At 45.9% G+C, this 20095-nt stretch overlaps 1 protein-coding gene across 1 annotated transcript in view; it reads right to left on the bottom strand.

The window, feature by feature from the left end:
• The window catches only part of PRDM6 (PR/SET domain 6), a 79958-nt gene extending 62317 nt beyond the window's left edge, over nucleotides 1-17641 (bottom strand). Inside the window, exons 1-3 of the mRNA XM_085042682.1 lie at nucleotides 17396-17641; nucleotides 16216-16749; nucleotides 6833-7140 (exon numbers count right to left, since the gene is read on the bottom strand). Of these exons, the coding sequence (XP_084898808.1) occupies nucleotides 6833-7140; nucleotides 16216-16741 (834 nt within the window). The 5' untranslated portion in view covers nucleotides 16742-16749; nucleotides 17396-17641. The remainder of the gene's footprint in view (nucleotides 1-6832; nucleotides 7141-16215; nucleotides 16750-17395) is intronic.
• Between the last annotated feature and the right edge of the window lie 2454 nt (nucleotides 17642-20095).

Below are 20095 nucleotides of genomic sequence, written 5' to 3'. Positions count from 1 at the left end.
CAATGAGTATAGATATTAGAGGATGTGCCTCTTGTCAATGATCATTGCTGAAATCTGCCTATACCACACTGGGACAATCAATTTTGTAAATGATTGCAATAATCAAGGAAATTGCCTAATTTATAAATCCTGGCATACAGCATTTTAATGGATTTCTACATTTTAATGCTGATGCTTTCAAAGCCAAATGAATTGTTGTCCAAGCTGTCACTACACAAAATGATAAAAACATTCAGTCTTGTGGGTAACTACATCTCATGGATATTCAGACCATCAGGTACATAATCACTCATTAGTGAAACCTGTGATAGTTTCCAGTTACAAGCCAACAGCCAAAAAAGGAACAGTTTCCTTATGAAAAAGCTTTCTGGGAACTGAGGATTGAAAACAATCGAGTGTTACTGAAATAAAACATTAAAAATTTCCCAGCAACCTTTGTCCAGGTAAGACAGCCCAATTTTTTTTACCCCCACCCCTTTTCTTTTTCATGGGTAATAAGAAAGAATAATCTTATTTGTTAATAGAAATACTAAAATTAATAGAAATACTAAAATAGAATTACTAAAAGACTGGTCTAACAACTTTTTGACCATGGATTCTGTCGACGCAGACATTGCTCAAACAGAAGGAGACCAAAAGCAGGATGTGATGCCACAGCTGTGGCTGGTGGGTAATTGTACCTAAACCACCCTCCAACTCACTCTCCACCCTCAAGCTGGTTCTGCAGATGTAGTCGTACACAAATTGCTATTCCCAGTCAAACCTAAAGCAATTGATTTCAGCCAATAGTGGGCTGGCAGTGCTTTACTTACTGCTCAATCTCACTAACCTGACATTTATGGTGTACTGATTGGCCTATGTCAGTGGTGGTGGTTGTAAATTCACTTTGAAAAGCTTTGTGTTAACAGCCTTCAACCAGGCTCCGAGACGAGTATGAGCAGGCAAGCTGACAATTGCTCGACCTCCTGCCCTTATTACAGTGAGTAAATCAGGCTTTGAGCCATTAGGCTGGAGCCCCAGGCCCACGCAAAAAGGATTGACACGACTAAAGGTCAACCTCTGTCACACATGTGTAACAATTTGGATAATGGAATTCTGTAACTTATCTGGAAAAGGTGCCAAATGCGTGGAGGGAAGGTATAGCCTGGGCTGAATTTTCCAGCTTTTATGTTAAGCGATTACTTAAAAGTCTGCACTTTAAAGTCCATGTGCATTTGATGCCACAGAACTGGGGGGCCAAAATGTGTAGAGCAGTGATTGAGGCATTTCTGCAGAATATTGAGTGCCACCATCACCTGGAAAAGCACATAGCACTGTTTCAGTTTGTCAGATCTGTTAGAAATACATTTTTGGCATCAGACACACAGCACATTTTGGACATTCATATAGGTCATTAAAGTACTGCCTTTATTTACCAGTTTTGAATCAAAAGTCAGTAGAAATAATTAGCTGTTAATGGTATCATAAATTAATTGTAATTTCAGGCCTTACAAACTAGTCTTATCCAACAGTGGAAACTGCTTTTATAATTAATAAAATAGAAAGGTCAAATGTTTCCATAACACTGGTGCCTTGTCAGCAATGCAGAAAGGTAGTGGTCAAATAAGGACAGAATTGAGCTTTTATATTTATTTGTGTTTCACTTCAGTATTTTTGCATATTACATAACAAAATCTCCAAGGTGAGATTATGTACCATGGAAAAACAGACAGTCCCTGCATGATCTAGCAATTTAGAAAATATTTTTTTTTCTGCGAATAGTGTGTGTCCAGACGCGTGCATGTTCCGTGCAGTCCACAGAATTACTGTTTTCAGTAACACTGTTAAAATTCTGGGGTTGTATCCAACTCCAAACACCGAAGTTTATTCCAAACGTCAATTTGTTAAATAGGAAGAGAATCTGTCCCCCTGCTAAATTAGATTTATTTTGTAGCACGTGTACTTAGGCTTATTTATCTGCTCAGGCATACGATAGATATGTTGTGTGGATGGAAAGAACATACCAAAGGCATGGAGATACATGAACATAATTCATGAGAAAGTCTCATAAAAGTCTCAGATCTCCTAAAAGAAACATCAAAGCTTGATTTAGCTTTTCTAAGGACAAAAATCATCAAATATAAAGTACCTCCTATACACGTTAAATTTTTATTGACAGAAAGGAATTTATGGCTTACAGAAGTTATCTGGAAAAATGTGGTAGCAAACGATCCAGAAATACTAATGATAAAGGGCTGCTTTGTAGATGCTTAGCACAATTTTCTTTTAAGGTACACAAATTAAGGAAGCCGTGGTGCTGAATGTCTTAGTGAGTTCACAGCATAGCATGCTACTGACCCCAGCATTAGGGATATTATCCCACAGTACGGGAACTTAAAATCCATGTAAAAACAAAAATTATTGTGCTTTTTCAATGGAAAATAAATGCAAGAGTCATACATCACACAAAATCCTCAGAAATGGCAAAACAAGAAAATAACAGAATGGCACCAGCTGTTACTCTGCATAACTTAAGATACAACAGTAAAGTAACTAAGGAGGTTTTTCAAGACAAAATTACTTGACTTTCATGAACATGACAAATTTGAAACAGAGCTGACAACCAGTCTGGAATACTAGATGACGGATTGCTGAGAAACATAATTTTCACTTTAATAGAACGACAGCATGCACATGATTCTATCCCCAGTGCTTTTCTGTAACAGTGAATTTAGTCCAAAACTGTAGCCTTGAGAATCTGAATTTGAATCTATCACCATAACTGGAATGAGTGCTTCATTTGAAAAGTAAGGATTCTCTGTGCATAATAATTTGCTCAGAAATGTCCAGTATCACTGCATGGGCCCTGGCCAGCATGCATCCCAGCAAAATGCCTGCTCTTGGTCCAGATGAGGGTAAAGGCAAGGTTTCCTTTTACTTCAGCTGACATTCAAGAAGGCCCATAAGTACCCAAATACTACTTTATTAACATGACACACACACTTTCTTGTAGTGCCAGTTAATTTGAGAGGGAGGGGGAAAGGAAGCAGGGGAAGAAGGGGAATTTTTTAGGGGGAAAATCAGTTACAGAGGTTTAGCATTTTATATTTACTAATGATCACCCTGATATATATACACACACACAAATACACACACATACATATATATATATATATATATATGTAAGTTTGCTCATTCCTGTAGAAAAAGTAGCATATGACAAAGCATTTCTTCCAAAAATGCTGAACTTCAATTAAGCAAAGTTAAAATGAAGTGAAATAATATATTTGACTTGACCTCTCATGAAGAAAAAAGAAGAGATATTAAACTCTTTATCAGGCACATGAAGGACAGGAAAGTACAAGACTGTATCCCTTGATATATCTGTCAGTAAAAGTTTTTTCAACTAAGCTGCATTTGCAGGGGAAAAGACCATTTACAAATTAGCTGTTTCCAGGATTCACGGTTTAAAGTTTGGAGTCTGAAAAACTTTGACTGCTAGAACGCATTGGCCTTTTAAACTCCTGTGTTTTATTCTAATAGAATTTAAGTGTATGTCGTATACATTCCTTAAGTCTACTCTTATTAAATTTTGATGTTAAACAGAAAGGGGAAACCATGTGCAACTAGATTAATTTATCTCCAGGGAGTAAGGACACATTAATAATTGAGATAATGTTTTCATATATGTTGGAATTGACTGTGCCTTTCCACTTCTTTATTAGAAAACACATTAGTGGAAAATTATCTCATTCTCATCAGTAAGACCTAATTGCTAAGAAAGTCTCTGTTTTCTTTGCAATAACAAAAGGATTATTCTCACTACTTCAAAACTTTAAAAAAAAAAAAGGGATCAGAAATATTATCAAGCACTGCTGGAATAAATGCCTGTATTACCAAAGAGAGTGTTTACTTAATACACCCAGTCCTGTTTTTGTTTTAAACAAATCAGAGTTTATTGTATTTTTATAAAATACAAGCAAACTCTGGGTTGAATAGAAGTGGGCCAAAGTGGAAAAAAAACCCGCTACAATTGAAAATTACTAATATTTTTGGCTTTCTGGAAGACCGATCTTTCTGTAAGTTATATCTTGGCTGATAGTGAGAGAACTCTATAATTTCCCATGAACACCCATAGGTGTCAAGGCCTGTTGTGAGGTAATGGAATGGTATGTAATTTACTTTGAGTCATTGTACATTATGATGTATGGATTACATACAAAGCAAACACTGAGTGCATGGTGGGAACACTTGTGCAGACAGGCTGAAGCATATTTCCATAGCGTGGAAACATACATCAAATGTAGTGCTTCTGATGTTTCCCACAACAAAGAATATTATTTAAAAAAAAAAATGAAAACAGTAACTATGGTTAAAAGTGTTTGCAATAGCCCTTCTATTTGTCTGGTGCACACTGAAAACAAAGAACTGTAAATTAAACAAATATTTATCAACTTTACAGTGCTGAGAGAAAAATATTAAGGTGCTATTTACAATAATAAAAAAGCGAAGTTCTCTCCATAAGGTCCATCAAGACCTAATGCTGAACAGCCCATCTGTAGATAGACTTGTATTTTCAGCTATCTGGAAAATATTGGTGGAAGAGAATTTACTAAAACCACAACTCTATACAGGGACTATGACGAGATATTCCTTTATCACTTACAGTGATTTAATCCACACTCCTATACCATGTAGACTAAATGAATAGAGACTATTCAGATACATACTTTCATTTGTTTTTATTTATTTTCACAGATCGGGTTTTGTAAAATTGCACACACTTCCTGATTACTTTCTTTTACTATATTTTTCTTTATTAAACATTGGTTTTGTGATAGATAAAGTATACCAAATTGAAATTAAAAAAAAAAAAAGACAAAGAGCAAAATTTTAACTAGAACTTTAGAGTATGTGTTTCTTTGATAACAGTTTTTGTCATTAACAGAAATAATTCAAGACCATGAGCTGTTGAGCAATACATTAATATTAAATTAAAATTATTTCTTATTTGTAAGATAATTCAATTAAAATACATGTACTCATTTTGCTGGCCAACAGGAAATCTGTGTTGTGTGTTAAGGACATGAGAGCAATCCCACACAAAAACTCAGCTGACAACCACTGATGGCCTGAATCTGGCACATACTATAGTACTAGTCTTTGTTTTTTCCTTATTTTTCGGTTTTGCGCTTAGTTTGTTTTAAAAACTCTTGCTTCTTTCATTGCTTCAGAACAGTTTTTAAGTTAACCTGAAGTATGACAAAAATTCTTGGCTATTTAAAAAGATATTGCCACGATTTGCAACTTAACTTGCATAAAACTAATTCTTTTTTTTTAAATTTAATTGATAATGTAAATATTTACAGAAAATATCATCTGACTCAATTTATTTTATCTACATATCAGTATTTTATGTAATTTGTGGATTTGGCAAGCTCATTTTACTATTATATATTCTGTCAATTAGAATAGTCTAAACCACAATATCCCTCTTAACAGTTAGAGCCTCCAACATCATTATAAAGTGTCCCATAAAAGATATTTAATTAATAACATATCCCAAAATACTCTCATTATAATCACTGGGCTTTCACAGGAATAGATTTAAATCCAAATTACGATCTGCTATACAAGAGAAATCATATCTCCACTGGAGGCAGCAGCAAAACTCCCAATCATTGCAATTCATCCAGTTTCACTGATCACATTCAGGTGTTCTGAGATTGATCTTTTTAATATGAAAATCTCCTTCTTGCCACAATGAATTTTTGGGGTAAAAACCTTGAGACAAAGAGCCTGATGTGTTATTTACTATCTTTTTCCATTCAGAAAAAGCATAGGAGCTCCTACTCTTCCACACCTTCAAATACCTTTCAAAGATTTTTTTACTTTCACTGTACACACACTGAAGATAGCAAAACCATTCTTTGAATCTTCATGGACTCCTTATATTCTGGAAATTTGGATTTAGTCTAGGTGAGCAAATACCACAAGCAGATCTATTGGTATGTTTCTACTGACTCCCTGTAGCAGTTAGTCTTGGGGCAAGCAGAAATTGCAGGTACAGGGGACAAAGCAGAACTAAAAAATTACACCTTCCAGTGCAAATCAAAGAAGAAATGAATGGCAAAAGAATAAGAAGAAAGTAAGCTCTTTCTAACACACAAGGATTATACATTTTCTCTAACAGTTATCACTGTTACTCTCTCTAAGACAGTGGCAAATATTTAAAAAAAAAAGAATTAAAAAATCTGGAAGGATCTGAAAGTGGCTTTCACACAAAAGTACTGGAAACATCATTAGAGGAATGCATGGTCGGTACAGGACCAGAGCTGAACTAAACTGGACAAGCACTAATGCCTTCAGTGTGCAAAGAGCAAGGCTGTAGAACAGGGTCCTATGCTTATTTCAGCAGCTTTCTTGGACTGGCTGTGGACCACAGCAATGGTGCAGCCCTCCATCCCACCCCACATGTGCTGCTCTAACATGATACAGCTGGTGCTGTGACCTGGGAGCTCCATCAGTTCTTATAACTCAGGTCAAAATATAGAAAGCACCAAGTGGTGTAAAACCCTCAGACTTCTCTGGCCGAGCCTCTCTACTCCACATTACAGCAGCAGCAAGAATCTGCTTCTCTTCTGCAAGCCAGCTGGAGCTCTAGGTGTCCACTGATTTTCTGGTTACCTTTTGCGTGCACTGGCTACATTTTCAAACCTGCTTGCTCAGTTTGAGTTGTGGGTTTGTTTGCATATTTGCCTGGCTAGCTATGGTGCTAGCACTGCACAACATTACACCCCATTGTTTACTCCAAAAGATCAAATTTGACAAGGAAGGAAAGACGATAACTTACTTCCCAGAGATGCTGAGTGTTCCTGATGGCACCTGCTTGAACCTTCTCTGGCAAGAGCAAGATTCCCTGGAAGGGCCCGATCCAGGTGCCCTGCTGGATGCGTTGTGCCGCACAGATGCCGTAGGCCAGGCCAGGCACGGTGCTGGTGCACAGGCACACTTCCCGGGGCAGGTCCCGCAGCCACTCGGGGATCTCGGGCGGCGGTGCCGCGGCAGCCGCGCTGCTGGTGCCCACCAGCCTGCGCAGGGAGTGCAGCGGGCCGTGCATGGGGCACTCGCCATTGCGGTTGTCAGCACACATGTCACATCCTGGGGACAAACAGGGAAAAACACGGTCAGTAAGGTGCTGCTGGCCACCACCATCGCACTGCCACGGGCCGTGTCATGCAGATCCCTATGCTTTTCCTCTCATTTCATGGCAACCCAGCGCTCATATACACCCTGGCCATTTGTGCGTTGCTTAGGCTGGTTTCCCGAATCTCACTAAAGCCCTAAATATGGAATTCCAAAGGCTGAGCAGAAATCCTGGAGACTATTTGCAAGCCTGGTGTATTCACAAACCTGCCAAGATTCATTTACTTTAACAGTGTTTTTTAAGACGAATTTTTTGACTAATATAAATAGCCCAGTTAAACCATCCCAGTGTGTTTCAGTGAGACATTTTAAAACACAGTCATAGAGCCTTACAAGTCCCTCTCGATTGCCTCACCACAGCTCAGCCCAAGGGCTTAATTGGAACAAGATTTAATTTAATCCTTGTTTTAAATGAACATTCACTCTGCTTTTTACATTAACATGTGTGTGCATGCCTGTCTGTTTGGAAAATAAAATAAATAAACCAGAACCTCATGAATGACAAATTGGAGCCTGCATGCACATTTACTTTCCTGAAGACAAATCAAATCTTAAAACTGAAATTATGTGGCAAATTTTACTGGTTCCTAGGACACATTTGATTTTTTTTATTTTTTGGTAATTGAATGAGAATGCATGTTCTTTGCCTCTTACATGTAACTGAAGTTAGGAAAAAAACTAAAACAGCATATCTGAGTTTGTGAGCTATTCCTGTGAAAAAGATTAGTTTGTAAAGATGTTAATTCCCCTAACTATTCTGTTGTTAATAACGGACGATGTGTCTCTCTTTTGGGAAGATCCTACCATGACTTTTCTGAGCAAAGAAAATTTTGGTTAAATGTTTCCGCTGCACACTCTTCCACACACCACAAATGTACATCTTCCAGGAAAATGTTTAATGTTCAAGAAATTAATTTCTCTGGAGATATGCTGAGTTAAGAGAACAATTAATCACTTGAAATAAGTTACTGTCTTCTTCACATTTCATTTTTGTAGCACAATAAAGGCTTTCATATAATTTTTCCAGAAATACAAAGAAAAAAAAAACCAATAATTATGCCATAGTACTCATGTAGCAAGTCCTACATCTTTCCCCTTAATAATTTTATATACCGCTCTGATGCCGAATTGAGCACAGCATTCACTACACAAGCAGAAGTTTCCCTCCTGGTCTATGCCACAGATTTAGACTTGCTAGATTGCCTGTAACCACAGATTCAATTCTCAGGGGGCCTGACTCAGATGTTCTTCCTTCCAAAGTGCATGTACTATATATTAGGCCTCTTTCCTATAGATCCTTCAAAGTAAAACCCTCCCCTCATCTCAGCAAAAGCTGCTAAAGGATAAAAAAGACACATCTTCAAAATATGGCTTATATGTGTATTCTCCAGTTTTAGACATGTTACAAAAACACTTTTTCCTGTCATCCTCTTTTAAATTTTACCATAAAAAAGTGGTGTATTCAGCAACATGAAAATATTAGTCAGTTACATGTGGAAACTAACTTCCCTCAAAATCATCACACCTTAGGGTCGTGCAGGAAATGCAGGTCTCCACCCAGTGCTCATCTGTTCAAGCTCCCTGCCTGCAGCACCGGTTACAGATCTTAGCAGAACACGAGAGGACAAGCCCTGAGCTGTGTGCTTCGCTCTGACGAGTGCCCCTGCAGAAGAAGGGCTGCCTGTCAACCTGGTCCCAGGCCATCCATCCCGAACAGGTCCGGGCAGGAGGGACAGGAGCTCCGGCCGGCACGGCAGGACAAAGCCACCTAGTGGGGACGGTGCTTAGGCCGGCAAAAGCATGGCTTTGGCTGGAGGGTGCAATTTCGCCTGGCCTTAACGACATAATCCCTGCCGCAAAACGACTTCTGTTGGGCTAAACCGCAACTGCAGAGGGGTTTTGCTCTCTCAGCCAAGTCAATTAGAGGTGGATGGAGGATGGGATTTGCAGGACCCCAGGGAAGACATTTCTGGCTAGTCCTAGAAGAAGATAACATGCAGCAGATATCCCTACAACCATTCTGAAACATCATGAATAAAAGGCAGCAAGTACATGCTGGGGTAAATTTTGTTTGTTTTGTTATTATTTCCCATCTAGTTTGGAAAGTGAGATATCTCCACAGCATATTTTCTTCCCTTTCCTCTTCAGAACCAGTCAGCAAGAAACTCCGTGGTTTTGGCATATCCAAAGATGTTAGGAGCAGCACTGCAGTTTGGCACTGGAGGTCACATAGGAAAGGATCTCAAATAGGAAAAGGGAAGAAAAAAACCCAAACAACAAAAAACCAAATCCACAATCCTAAACACTTTGGCATGTGATGCACTCTAAACAGATTATGGCTGAACCCTATGATCTACAGTTGGACTTGACGACTTCACAGATATTTTCCAACCCAAACTGTTCTATGACTCTATGAAATCTGGCATCTACCCATGCAAGTTAGAGAGAAAATGTCTTACAGGAATACTGAGGCCTTAAAGAAATGATGTCTAACCATGATGTCAATTAGCAACCAGGGGCTTGAATTCTACCTTAACATTTTCTAGATGTGTAACTCTCCTCACAAGTACCTGATTACAATGGCTTTCTTAGAGGAACCATATCTCTGGGGAAATTTACATTAAACATTCTAAGGCATCTTCACGACTCCACTCAGTAAATTTTAGTGTCAAGCTCCTGCATCCTGCCACCAGATATAAGTAAATTTCATGCACAAAAATTTGAGTACCTGCCTAGAACAAGAATTTCTTCACTTCATCCTGACAATACATGTGCATGAGTGTGGGTTAAACATTCTATTTCCACATTTCCAGGAAAAAGAAATGAAGAAATTGTCAAGGAGTATAAACAAACCCTGTGTCACCGTCATTTACCCTTACAGCAAGTCACAGATTCTGATATTTATTTTCCACTGTCCAAAAACATTGGTGATGTCTTCATGCTTGGCAGTCACAGTATCTGATCCCCTGCTGTGTTCCTTTCCCTTTGTCCTGCCAAAGCTGAAAATTTGGAAAATGGAACATCTTTTGAAACTCTTTTGGCTAATGGCTTGTTGATGAGAAGGGAGGAATCTGTCTTTAATACTAAGCAGTACCAAAATTCTTCTTAGTTTTATGCTTTATACATTTATCTTTAGTTGTTATGTAATTGTACAAATAAAGTCTTAGAAAAATCTCATAAATGTTATAAGGAGTGGAAGCCATCCTGGATATATTTTACCATGCCTGGAACAGAAAGCTACTGTGCATCTTTTCCTCTCTGTGACTAACTTTTGTGTGATTCATGGAAGCGTCCATTTAAAGCCCATCATTGTAGGCAGTAGGTTCCTTTGCCTCTAAGGACAAGGGAAGGATTTCCTTCATATCAGATTGGGAAAAAAAGTCAAGAAGCCCAAGTGAGTAACTTGCACACCACCTTTCCTTGTGGCAATATCAACAGCATCACCTTCATGTATACTGCAGAGTACCATGCAACACACTGCACCAATGTGCTTAACAAGACATGGAAATCGAGTGAGGGTTTGAGAGGAAGAGTGTTGTGGTCCACTGGCATCACTGCAGCCTCCAAACTGGGTGGTGGCCATTATGACCCACGCTGGTGTGGAGAGCTCACATGAAAGGATGCTCGTACAAGTGTGAACTTCCAGAGGATGGCCACGCAGGGTGACAAGGAGAGATGAAGTGAGCCCTTCCTCCAGTTTTGGCTTCAGAGAGCAGCTGTGTGTGCGTACCTTCTCTGAGAACAGCCAAAATAGATAATTCCACTGTCTGTAATAGCATCATTCAAACCCCAAATCAAGTCAAGAAGAAGCAAGAAATGTGAGAAAATTGGAGGACTTGCTGGAAACAGAAAAATAAAGGAGGGCTGCAGGCAGAACAGAGTATGTCCTGGTAAAATCTAGAGATGTAGAAGGTAAAGTCAGTGGCAATACTCCATTGCGGGCCCAGATACAGCCAAACACTTTGGAAGTAGAGCAGTTTCTTACTTTATACCTTCATATTCCATAGATAAGGAGGATTATGGAAAGGAAGATGCAAGAAAAAGAAAATTGAAGGATTTCCTAGTGGAGCTGTTTGGCAGGGTCCTTATGGAAGGATTGCAATATGTTACTGTTTATGTGCCTCCAGAAAAATGAACGCAGTGCAATGCCAGTACTATAACTCCATGTGAGTACACTTGAAAGTACTAAACCATAGGAGGAGGACATATCATTGCCCTCAAAATGTAATTTTAAACACTCTGCAACATAAATAACACTACCACTGCATGCTTTAAAACAAGTCTGAAAGGAGAAAGCTTTTGTCAGTGAAAACTAGGGTTTAACACGGTGTTTTTACCAGCAAACCAGCTGTAACAATAAATGAAAGAAATACCTTTTTTCCCCAGCAATAATATGTTTCAAAGGTGCAGTTAGACTGGATACCTGCAGTTTGCTGGTATTAAAGAAGGGTGGCCTCTGACCCTCTGCTTCATAATTCACCACAAGCATGCAGGTATCCAGTGTAAGTGGCCATCATTTCACATGGTATTACTCACTAGCGAGTATAAATCACTACGGCTGGCCCTGCATCCCTGTCTGGGCCCGGGTACCCAGCTAAGCCGGAGGGAGGGCTGCAAGAGAAAGTTCCCTTTCGTTTCCTGAGGGCTGGAGCTTTCCAGGGAAGCACAGTCTCCTTCATACTTCAGTTTCCTCATCGGTGAGCTGGTATCAACCTCCTTGTGCCAAATGAATAGCAGTTTCTTGCAGACTGCCTGACGGGAGGCAGACTTTCGAGTGGGCGAAACACAGCAGCACTTTCCTGTCGGGTGCCCTGTATTTATTTGCTTGTTTATTCTAAATACTATTTGCAGAGGGCAGGACCAGGCTCACCCACTGACCCACGGCCGTCACCGGGTCCCGGACCCCCGTCCCCCTCTCTCGCCGGGTTTTTACCCCCTCGGTCTCCCTCGCCTTTCCCCCCGCGGCGCTGGGGAGGCGAGCGGAGCCCCGCGGCGGTGCGGGCGCTGTTCCCGCACCAGCGCAGGAGCTGCCGCGGGGTCCGAGCCTCCCGGGGGTCAGGCACACCCCGAGCCTGCTCCTCTGAAGAAGATGTTGTTCGAGGGCCCGCCTGGGTGCCCCGGGGTGGGTCAGGGGGCCCGCCCCGCCTGCGGAGCGGCTTTCGGGCTGTTTTTAAGAGGCGGGTGGGGGACGGGTTGAGAGAGGTGGGCTTGATTTCCCTGCCTTCTGCTGAACGTATGAATGAATTAAATATCTGTGTCAGGTATGAGAAGGGTAGGAGAATATTGTGTGTAGATAAACCTTGCCACCCTCTGCCCCTGAGAGACCCCCATATACAATGTAGAGATGATGAATAGGCTCTAGGAGAGGAGATCGAAGTTCACTCCGCACCGTCTCCACTCTCTCCTACAAAACTATAGGGCAATTAATTGTGGCTTGTCCCCTCATCCTTCATCTCCTGGTGGCACATATCGATGGAGATTACTGCTGATGGACCATTTTATCACCCTAAATAAACAGTCACCACCTTCTCTAACCTCAATCTAATGTATGGCTATCTGCTATGTTTAAGGGTGCTGGGTAACTAATGATGTAAAATAGCTAAATCATACAGGTTACCAGCAGTCTAGAGAAAGAAAAAAAAAGCTCCAAATATTTTCCACACCGATCCACTTCACAGCATGTTATATATACACTGTCTCCCCATAAATTGAATGGGAAAAGGCGTGCAAAGTGCTTGGTCGCGTGACACTTCAGTTTTACACAGCGTATTTATTACAGTGGCAGGTTGGTGATTTCTGGTGAAGGTAGAGGAGTCTCAGAGCTCTCAGTGAGGAAGCGTCTCCCCAGAAGCTAGGGGCAAGCCTCCACAGGAACAAGCCGGCGTCGCAGCCCCCAGACTCACCCTAGCAGCTCTCCTCGTAGCCGCCCGAGCTCCCCTCCCCCAGCGCCCAGAAATACCCTCATCCTTCCAGATTCAAGGCCGGGAAGCAAACGGTCCCCAGCCGCCTGCCACATTATCAGGGCTTTAACATAATCCCCTTTACTTCCCTGGGAGTAGAGACTGCTGAGCCCTAATTAGGGTTTTGTCTCTTGATCGCTTTTTTTATTATTATTTTTCCCTAGCTAACCCCCTTTCAATTTAAAACGATTACATACAGACGCTTAACCCACAGCTCCTAGGCGGTCCTCGCCCCCCTCCCTCGCCCTAGACCGTGCCCTATTCATTGATATTTGACGATCAAGGCGTGTGTCTATGGGGAAACCGCCGCCCATCCATCTTCCCGCGGCGGCCGCCCGGCGCCGGGCCGGGCCGGGAGCTAGGGAGCGGGGCCGGGCGGGGTGGCGAGCGGCCCGGAGCGCCTCGCCCGCTGATCGGGCTACCCCGTCGAGCCCGGCCGCCGCCCCCTGTCCCGCCGCGGCCCCGCAGAGCGGCCCGGGCACACGCGAAGTTCGCCGGGGCCTCTCCCGAGCGGGTAGGACCTGCCGGGGAGCGGGGACACGCGGGGTGCCTCGGAGAAGGAGGGGATGCTCGGGGTGGAGAGAGGGATAGCATTTGGGAAAGCAGGGAAGAGGGGCATTCGCTCGGTTGGTGAAGGAGGTACAGCTAGAATCAGAGCCCAAAAGGCAGATGGAGGACTGCTGGGCCGGGCAGAGGCGGCGACTGACGCCCCCGCTCCGGGGAGAGGATTGATCCCGGCGGGTGGGTGTCTGTGCCGGGCTGGGGACCGTCCGCCCGTCTTGGGGTCTTGGTGGGGCTGGTCGGAGATGGAAGCGCAGTAAGCAAGTACAACTCAAGCTACAGGAGACGGCTCCTCATCTCACCCACAGCCCCCCACGTTCTTCCACTCAAACGGGCAGTGAGGGTTGGAGTGATGCGAAGCGGGGAGTGAGGATGGGAGTTAAGGCGGCTGGAAATCCCGCCTGCCCGCGGACCCCTAGCGTGACCCCGGCGGCACTCGGGGAGCCGCGCAGGGCAGCCAGGCCCGTGCCCTGCAGCTTGCTCCCTGCATCGTGCGAGTGCGTGGAGTGCGGGGCGCGCACAGGCTGTAGTTGCCGCACTCCTTCTTCACTTACAGTTCACTTTTTTCTTATTTTTTTTTAAAGCACGAGTTGCCCAAAGCTACTGCCCTTGGTCCCAGAAGGCTGAAACACTCGCTTTTAAAGTTTCGCTCAGAGGCAACTAAGGCTGGACCGAAAGCCGCCTTTTAAAAAAGCAAATTATAAGAATTTTTAGATCTAGCTGAAGAAAAAAAAAAAGAAAAGGGGCTGGCTGCCCCGTGCCCGTCCTTCCGACGGCGACGGCTGCCCCGTCCCAGCCGGACGAGATTAACAAGCGTCCTTCCGCAATCGACCCGTTTGCTTTCCCGAATCCACCTTTAATATCGCAGTCGGGAAGAAATTATTCAGACTTCGCCTGCCACTCTGCGGGGTGCTATTATTCTACTCCCTCCTTTAAAATTTCTCCCCACCCCCCCATCCCAAAGCGCTTTTTAATCTTCCTTTATTCTTTTAAAACCTTTACCCTTTAGCTTTACAGAGCGGCTCCGAGAAGCAATACATGTATTGCCTGAACTGTTTGGTTGTCGATTAGAAGCGCATTTCGGATTCCATTTTGTGCATGTAATTTATAAGATCACGTTTTCTTCACCCGAGATTTCAAAATACACGAACAGGTTTCACCAGAGGATAAAACTAAGCGCGAGGAAGTCTCTCAAAATAAAGTCGACATTCAGCATAGGAAGATTTGCAATGATAAGGCGGGAAAAATCTCCACCAAACTCCGACTCAACTTTCCTCTCGCACATATGCACAGCGCTTAACACTGTGCTAGCATCCATGCAGTTTAATTAATACACAACAGAGTGTCATGGAAACTTTCAAAACAAGCTCTGCATCTGAAATGAAATTAAACGAATCCGCGTTTTCCTTGGGCGTGTGTTTATGGATTGCTAGTTTGGGGTATCGTTTGTCTGTTCAACAGCCTCCCTTAAACAGACATTTGGGGAGTGGTGGTTGAGGAGGACAGCAAAAATAAAGAGTTTTAAGAAAACTTAGGTTAAAAGAGAGTGTCTGAAACAATGCAAAAAGGAAAAAAAAGTGCATGCTCTGAAGCCATGTGTTTTAACAGGGACAAATTCGTGTGCTATGAATGTTAGTTATAAAACTGATGAACTAACAGCAGATCATATAGTTCTTCTCATCTCGTGAATTCCTCGGTTGTGTAGTATTGAGAGACACAGGAACAAAAGACAAAAAGAACCGCTTTCTAAAATTACAAACCTCTCATGGATACAGATTTTTAATAATAGGGGCGCCCCCTCCCCACCCCCCAAAAAACCCCAGCTGCAACAGCTATATTAAACTTCTTCTAACCACGAAGACCTAAATTAATTCTGATACTCAAGCAGACCTTTTCGTCTAGAAAATCAGCTTTTCTCTTTAAATGATCATGTCATGCTTTTCCGTAGGAGTGAAAAGTAAAACCAGCGAGGTGTTAACGAGGTCTGAAAGGAAAACGATACTCCAAGATAAGAAAAACTTTGCCCTAGACCATCCGAGGGAAACTGCAACTTTTCCCCTGCCCAGCTCGGAGGAGTAATTGATTTCTGAGTATTCAGCCAAGCCTGGGCTTTCCCGGCAGGAATGGAGTGGGACATACAAGGCGAGAAAGGACCAGCTTTATCGCTAGTTGTCCTGAATCATTGATGAAGCCATTTTCCTAAGAAGCCCTCCGAAAGAAATATACCCCCACCACAGCCTTTTCGGTGAAGCGTGCCTTCCAGGGAAGGAACTGAGTTTCAGACAAGAAAAACTGCTAGCAAAGGGTTGCCGCCCTTCTCCTGAGACCACTGGTAACAACGCAAAAACTAAGGGGAAGGAAGGGCAAGACGGAGGATGCTCCTCGTGGAGGGAGAGCGGTGCAGGCACCAGCTGCGGTCCCCCAGCCTGGAGCGTCCCCGGGCTGGCCCCGTGCGGGAAGAAGCAGAGGATAAGGGGTGGAGGGCTGCGAGAAGAGGCACGGTACGTACGGTTGTTGGGGTCGCTGGTGTGCTGGTTCAGGGGGATGATCTCCATGCGCTGCTGCCCGTACAGGTAGTAGTCCAGCTCCTCGGCCGTGCAGCGGTACCGAGCGGCACCACGGTCGCCGCATTTGCCGCCGCCGCTGCCGGCCCCGCACAGGTCCTTGCCCTGCAGGGGAGCGGGTGCTCCCCCGGCCGGGAGCTCCGAGCTCTGCAGCGGGCCGAAGACCGGGAGTTGGGTCACAGGCAGGGAGGTCAGGCCAGCGAGGGAAGCGGCCGCCGCAGCGACGCAGGACGAGGTGGAGGAGGAAGATGGAGTGGACGAGGAAGACGAGGAGGAGGCGGAGGAGAGGGAGGTCGGGCGCTGGCGGAGGCTGTCAGCCGGGGGCTCGGCTCTCTCGGGCGGCTGGAGCTGGGCGAGGGGCCCGCTGCTTTTGAGCTGGCTGCTCTGCGGGAAAAGCTGCTGCCAGTGCTGCAGATAGGCGGGATCCACCTTCAGGAACGCGGATCCGCCAGTGTCGCCGGGTTTCAGCATCGCTCTGCCTGTGGAGCGGAGAGGAAGGGGACAGAAGAAGTGAGACCCCCGCCCCGCCCCGGCAGGGCCGCCCCGATCCCGCGGTCGGACACACGCTCGACACACTGGGCCACGCGTGGGCTCTGCGCCGCGGCCGTGCGGGATCGGCGGTGGGACCGTGCGCTCGCCGCTTCCCCTGCCCGTGCCAGGTTCGTCAGGAGAAAACTTCGTCCCGGAAAGCCCCAGGACGAGAAACGTGGTGGCCGGAGCGACAAGACAGTCCCCCGGTGCCCGCCCCGGAGCAAGGGCAGGACACGGGCGGTGGCGGGCAGCCCTTCACGCCGGCCCGCTGCCGGAGAGCCCCACCGCCGCCCCGGAGGGCGCGCAGCTCACCCCGTCCCCGGCGCACGCACTGTCTTCCCCTTTCACTCCCTTCTCTCTCTCCGCGGAAGCAAACGACTCTCCGCTGACAACAGGGAGGAGGAGGAGGAGGAGGAGGAGGCGGAGGAAAGTTCAGTCACACGCACTCACGCGCGGGTCTCTTCTCTCCGGCCGCTGCTGCTTTCTACACCAGCGTTCACAGGCGGAGGGCGCGGGCCGGTGGTGCCCTGCCCCTGGCGAAGGGGCCCCGCTGTGCCGGGCAAGTCCGAGGGGCCCGACCCGGGTCTGCCTTACCTGAGCGGGGCGAGCGCTGCTGCGCGGGCGGCGTGCGGAGGTGTCGGCTGCCCCGGGAGCCTTCGAGCCGGAGAAAGGCCGGGAGCAGAGACTTGTCGGGTCTTTGTCCACGCGGGAGCGGGGTGATCCTCCTCCAGGTGCCGGGGACCGGCGGGCCGGCTAGCTGCGAGCCGCCGGGCTCCCTCTGCCGTGGCTGCGCATCGCAGTCGCGGCCGGGCGCTCGGCTCGGCTCTGGCAGGCTCCGGGAGAGACACGTGGGTTTTACGACAGCGCAAAATACAAGTGTGTGTGGTGTGTACGAGAGGGAGGGGAGGGATCGGGAAGTTACCAGCGAGTCTGGATGCAGAGCTCTTTTTTTGGCAACTTCCCCCACTTTGTTCCTTGCTCAACTTTTAAAGGTGCCCCTTTCTTCCCTTCCCTCCTCCTTCCTTCCCTCCCTCCCCCCAGCCTTCTACCTCTCTCCCTCTCTCCAGTTTCCCTCCCTCCCTTCAGTTACCCTCCCTCCTTCCCTCTCTCCTTTCTCTCTCCCCCGCCATCCCCCCCCCACCATCCCCCCCAGATCCGAAGCACAATCTCCCCGGAAAGAGCTGGGCTTTTGTCTTTTATCCTGACGGGAGGGGAGCAATAGCCCGGCGACCTCCCGAGCGGGATCCGCGCCGCTGCGCCGACCCCAGTGCCGAGCTGCGGGAGCTCCCGGCCCCGCCGGCCCAAGCGCTTGCACCCGGCCAGCCTCCCTTTGGCTGTGCTCTTCCCTCACTTGCTTTTTGCCCCTCGGGTGTTAGAGTGGATTTTAAACACCTACCCGACCTGTCCTTACGCTGTCCCAGCCAGTTTATTTAACATGTCTGCTGGGATGATATACCTCCCTTTCCCCTGGGCTACCTGAGTCCCAGCCCAGCTGGGTGAACCCACCGCCCCAGAGTTTCTCCCTCCTCAGACCTTGCACCCTCGAGCACCACAGGCAAGCCTCACCCTTGCTCTTTGTACGCGGTCACAGCGCAGTGCAAGAAGTATGCCAGAGGGAGATGCAACCTGTGGCGAGAAACTTCTCATCTCTAATGACTTTTCGTCCCCGCTTTGCTTAGAAATTTGCGTTTCCCGCCCCGCTGCTCAGTTGTTGAGCTCACGTATCAGTGAGTATTTAACAGGTTTGGGGTCTTTTTTCAGTTTCTGTCCTACACCTTATGAAAAAAACAGACGAGAGCTATAATCTCTAACTTATATCGCACGTACATAGTATGCTTTGTATTTAAGACAAAATACAGAAACTGTTTATCTTACTAAAACATCTCTCTAGTGTCAGAAGAGCTCTCGTAGACAGGTGTTATGCTGACTCTGAATGCACAATTGCGAACAAACATAACGTGTGACCGTGTAAAATGTTTTCGCCATTCTCCCCACCCTGTTTCTAGTTTATTTCTTTCCCACCCTTCATTCTTGCAGAGCCTGGGAAAGCTGCTGCTGTTTAGACTTTGTCTGTGTCTAAGGCAGGACATTTTAACACAAATTTGAGCAGGGCTGGGGCAAAAAATGTTTTGACTGGCGTCATTTGACAAGGTCATCCGTCATCTGCTGTACAGATTGATAACACCTAAAATTAAAGGCAAACACAAGTAGAAACACCCCCAACTCCCATTTTTAGGGGTTATAAAGTTGGATATAAAAACCTTCTTCTAGTCTTTGATCAATTCCATAGTGCAATATGCAAAAATTTTCACCCCTCTCGCTCTATAAATCCTCTTTCTGAAGTTCTGCGGCGCTACCGCTCTGCTGAGGGACAGCGGTGCGAGCTGGGCGTCTGTTCGCACCGTCGCTGCCGAACGCGCAGAGTGGTGTTGGGTACACTGACAGTGGGCGCGCTTGGTTTTCTGTTTTCCCTGCATTAATACAATGTCTCGTCCCTACCCAGCTCCCTTCTGGTCAGGATTTTATTCCGCCCCATCCGACTCTTTCCTTTTTTTTTTTTTTTTTTTTTTTTTCTTTTTTCCCCTACGTGCACATCTGTGTTACGGTTGTTTTCCTTTCTGGACTTCTTCTGAAACTACTGAATTGCTTTTAGTGGTAGCAATCTCTAAAAATTCGTTTCGCTCTAGGAAAAAGTGATGAAGTAGAGGAAAGATCCTAACTAATGGACTTAAGTACATTGTCAATACCTGCAGTTGCTTCGAGTTGTTAACAGAAGTATTCCATGAGGGGTCATATTCAGGAGTACTATAATCTGTTGCTTTTGGTATTTTTTAACTAAAAGAAAAGTAGCTCTTTGAGCCATCAAGGTGGCACAATAAAATTTATAGATGCGCTTGACATTTCGGGACCCTGCCGAACCCGAGGAAAGAAGGAAAGAAGGCTCTCCGCCCTTTGCCGGCGCTCAGGCCGTGCGGGAGGCAGGGAGGGAGCCGGTCCCGTCTGCAGCCCGGGCCCGCGCCCCGGGCTCTGCCCGCTGCTCCCGTCGGTCACTCTCTCGGGCGGGACAGGGGGGCCGGCGGACACATTGCGCCTTGTTATTTGGCTTTTTCCTTAGCCACAAGAACCCCGCTGCGCCGGGTCCACTGGACCCAAGGCGGGAAAGCAGGGGAGAGCCCGCGGGAAAGGTCGGTGAGCAGCGGGTCAGCGGCGGTGCGGAGCGGCGGGCGGGGACAGCGGGGCTCCCTGCGCCGGGCCGGTGGGAACGGGAGCGGCGTGTCTCACCGAGGCAGAGGA

Source organism: Lichenostomus cassidix, chromosome Z, assembly GCF_008360975.1.
Source record: "Lichenostomus cassidix isolate B80296 chromosome Z, HeHo_3.0, whole genome shotgun sequence".
NCBI classification, from domain to species: Eukaryota; Metazoa; Chordata; class Aves; order Passeriformes; family Meliphagidae; genus Lichenostomus; species Lichenostomus cassidix.
The sequence above is the reverse complement of the archived record's forward strand: the minus strand, read 5'-3'. Positions and strand labels throughout refer to the sequence as shown.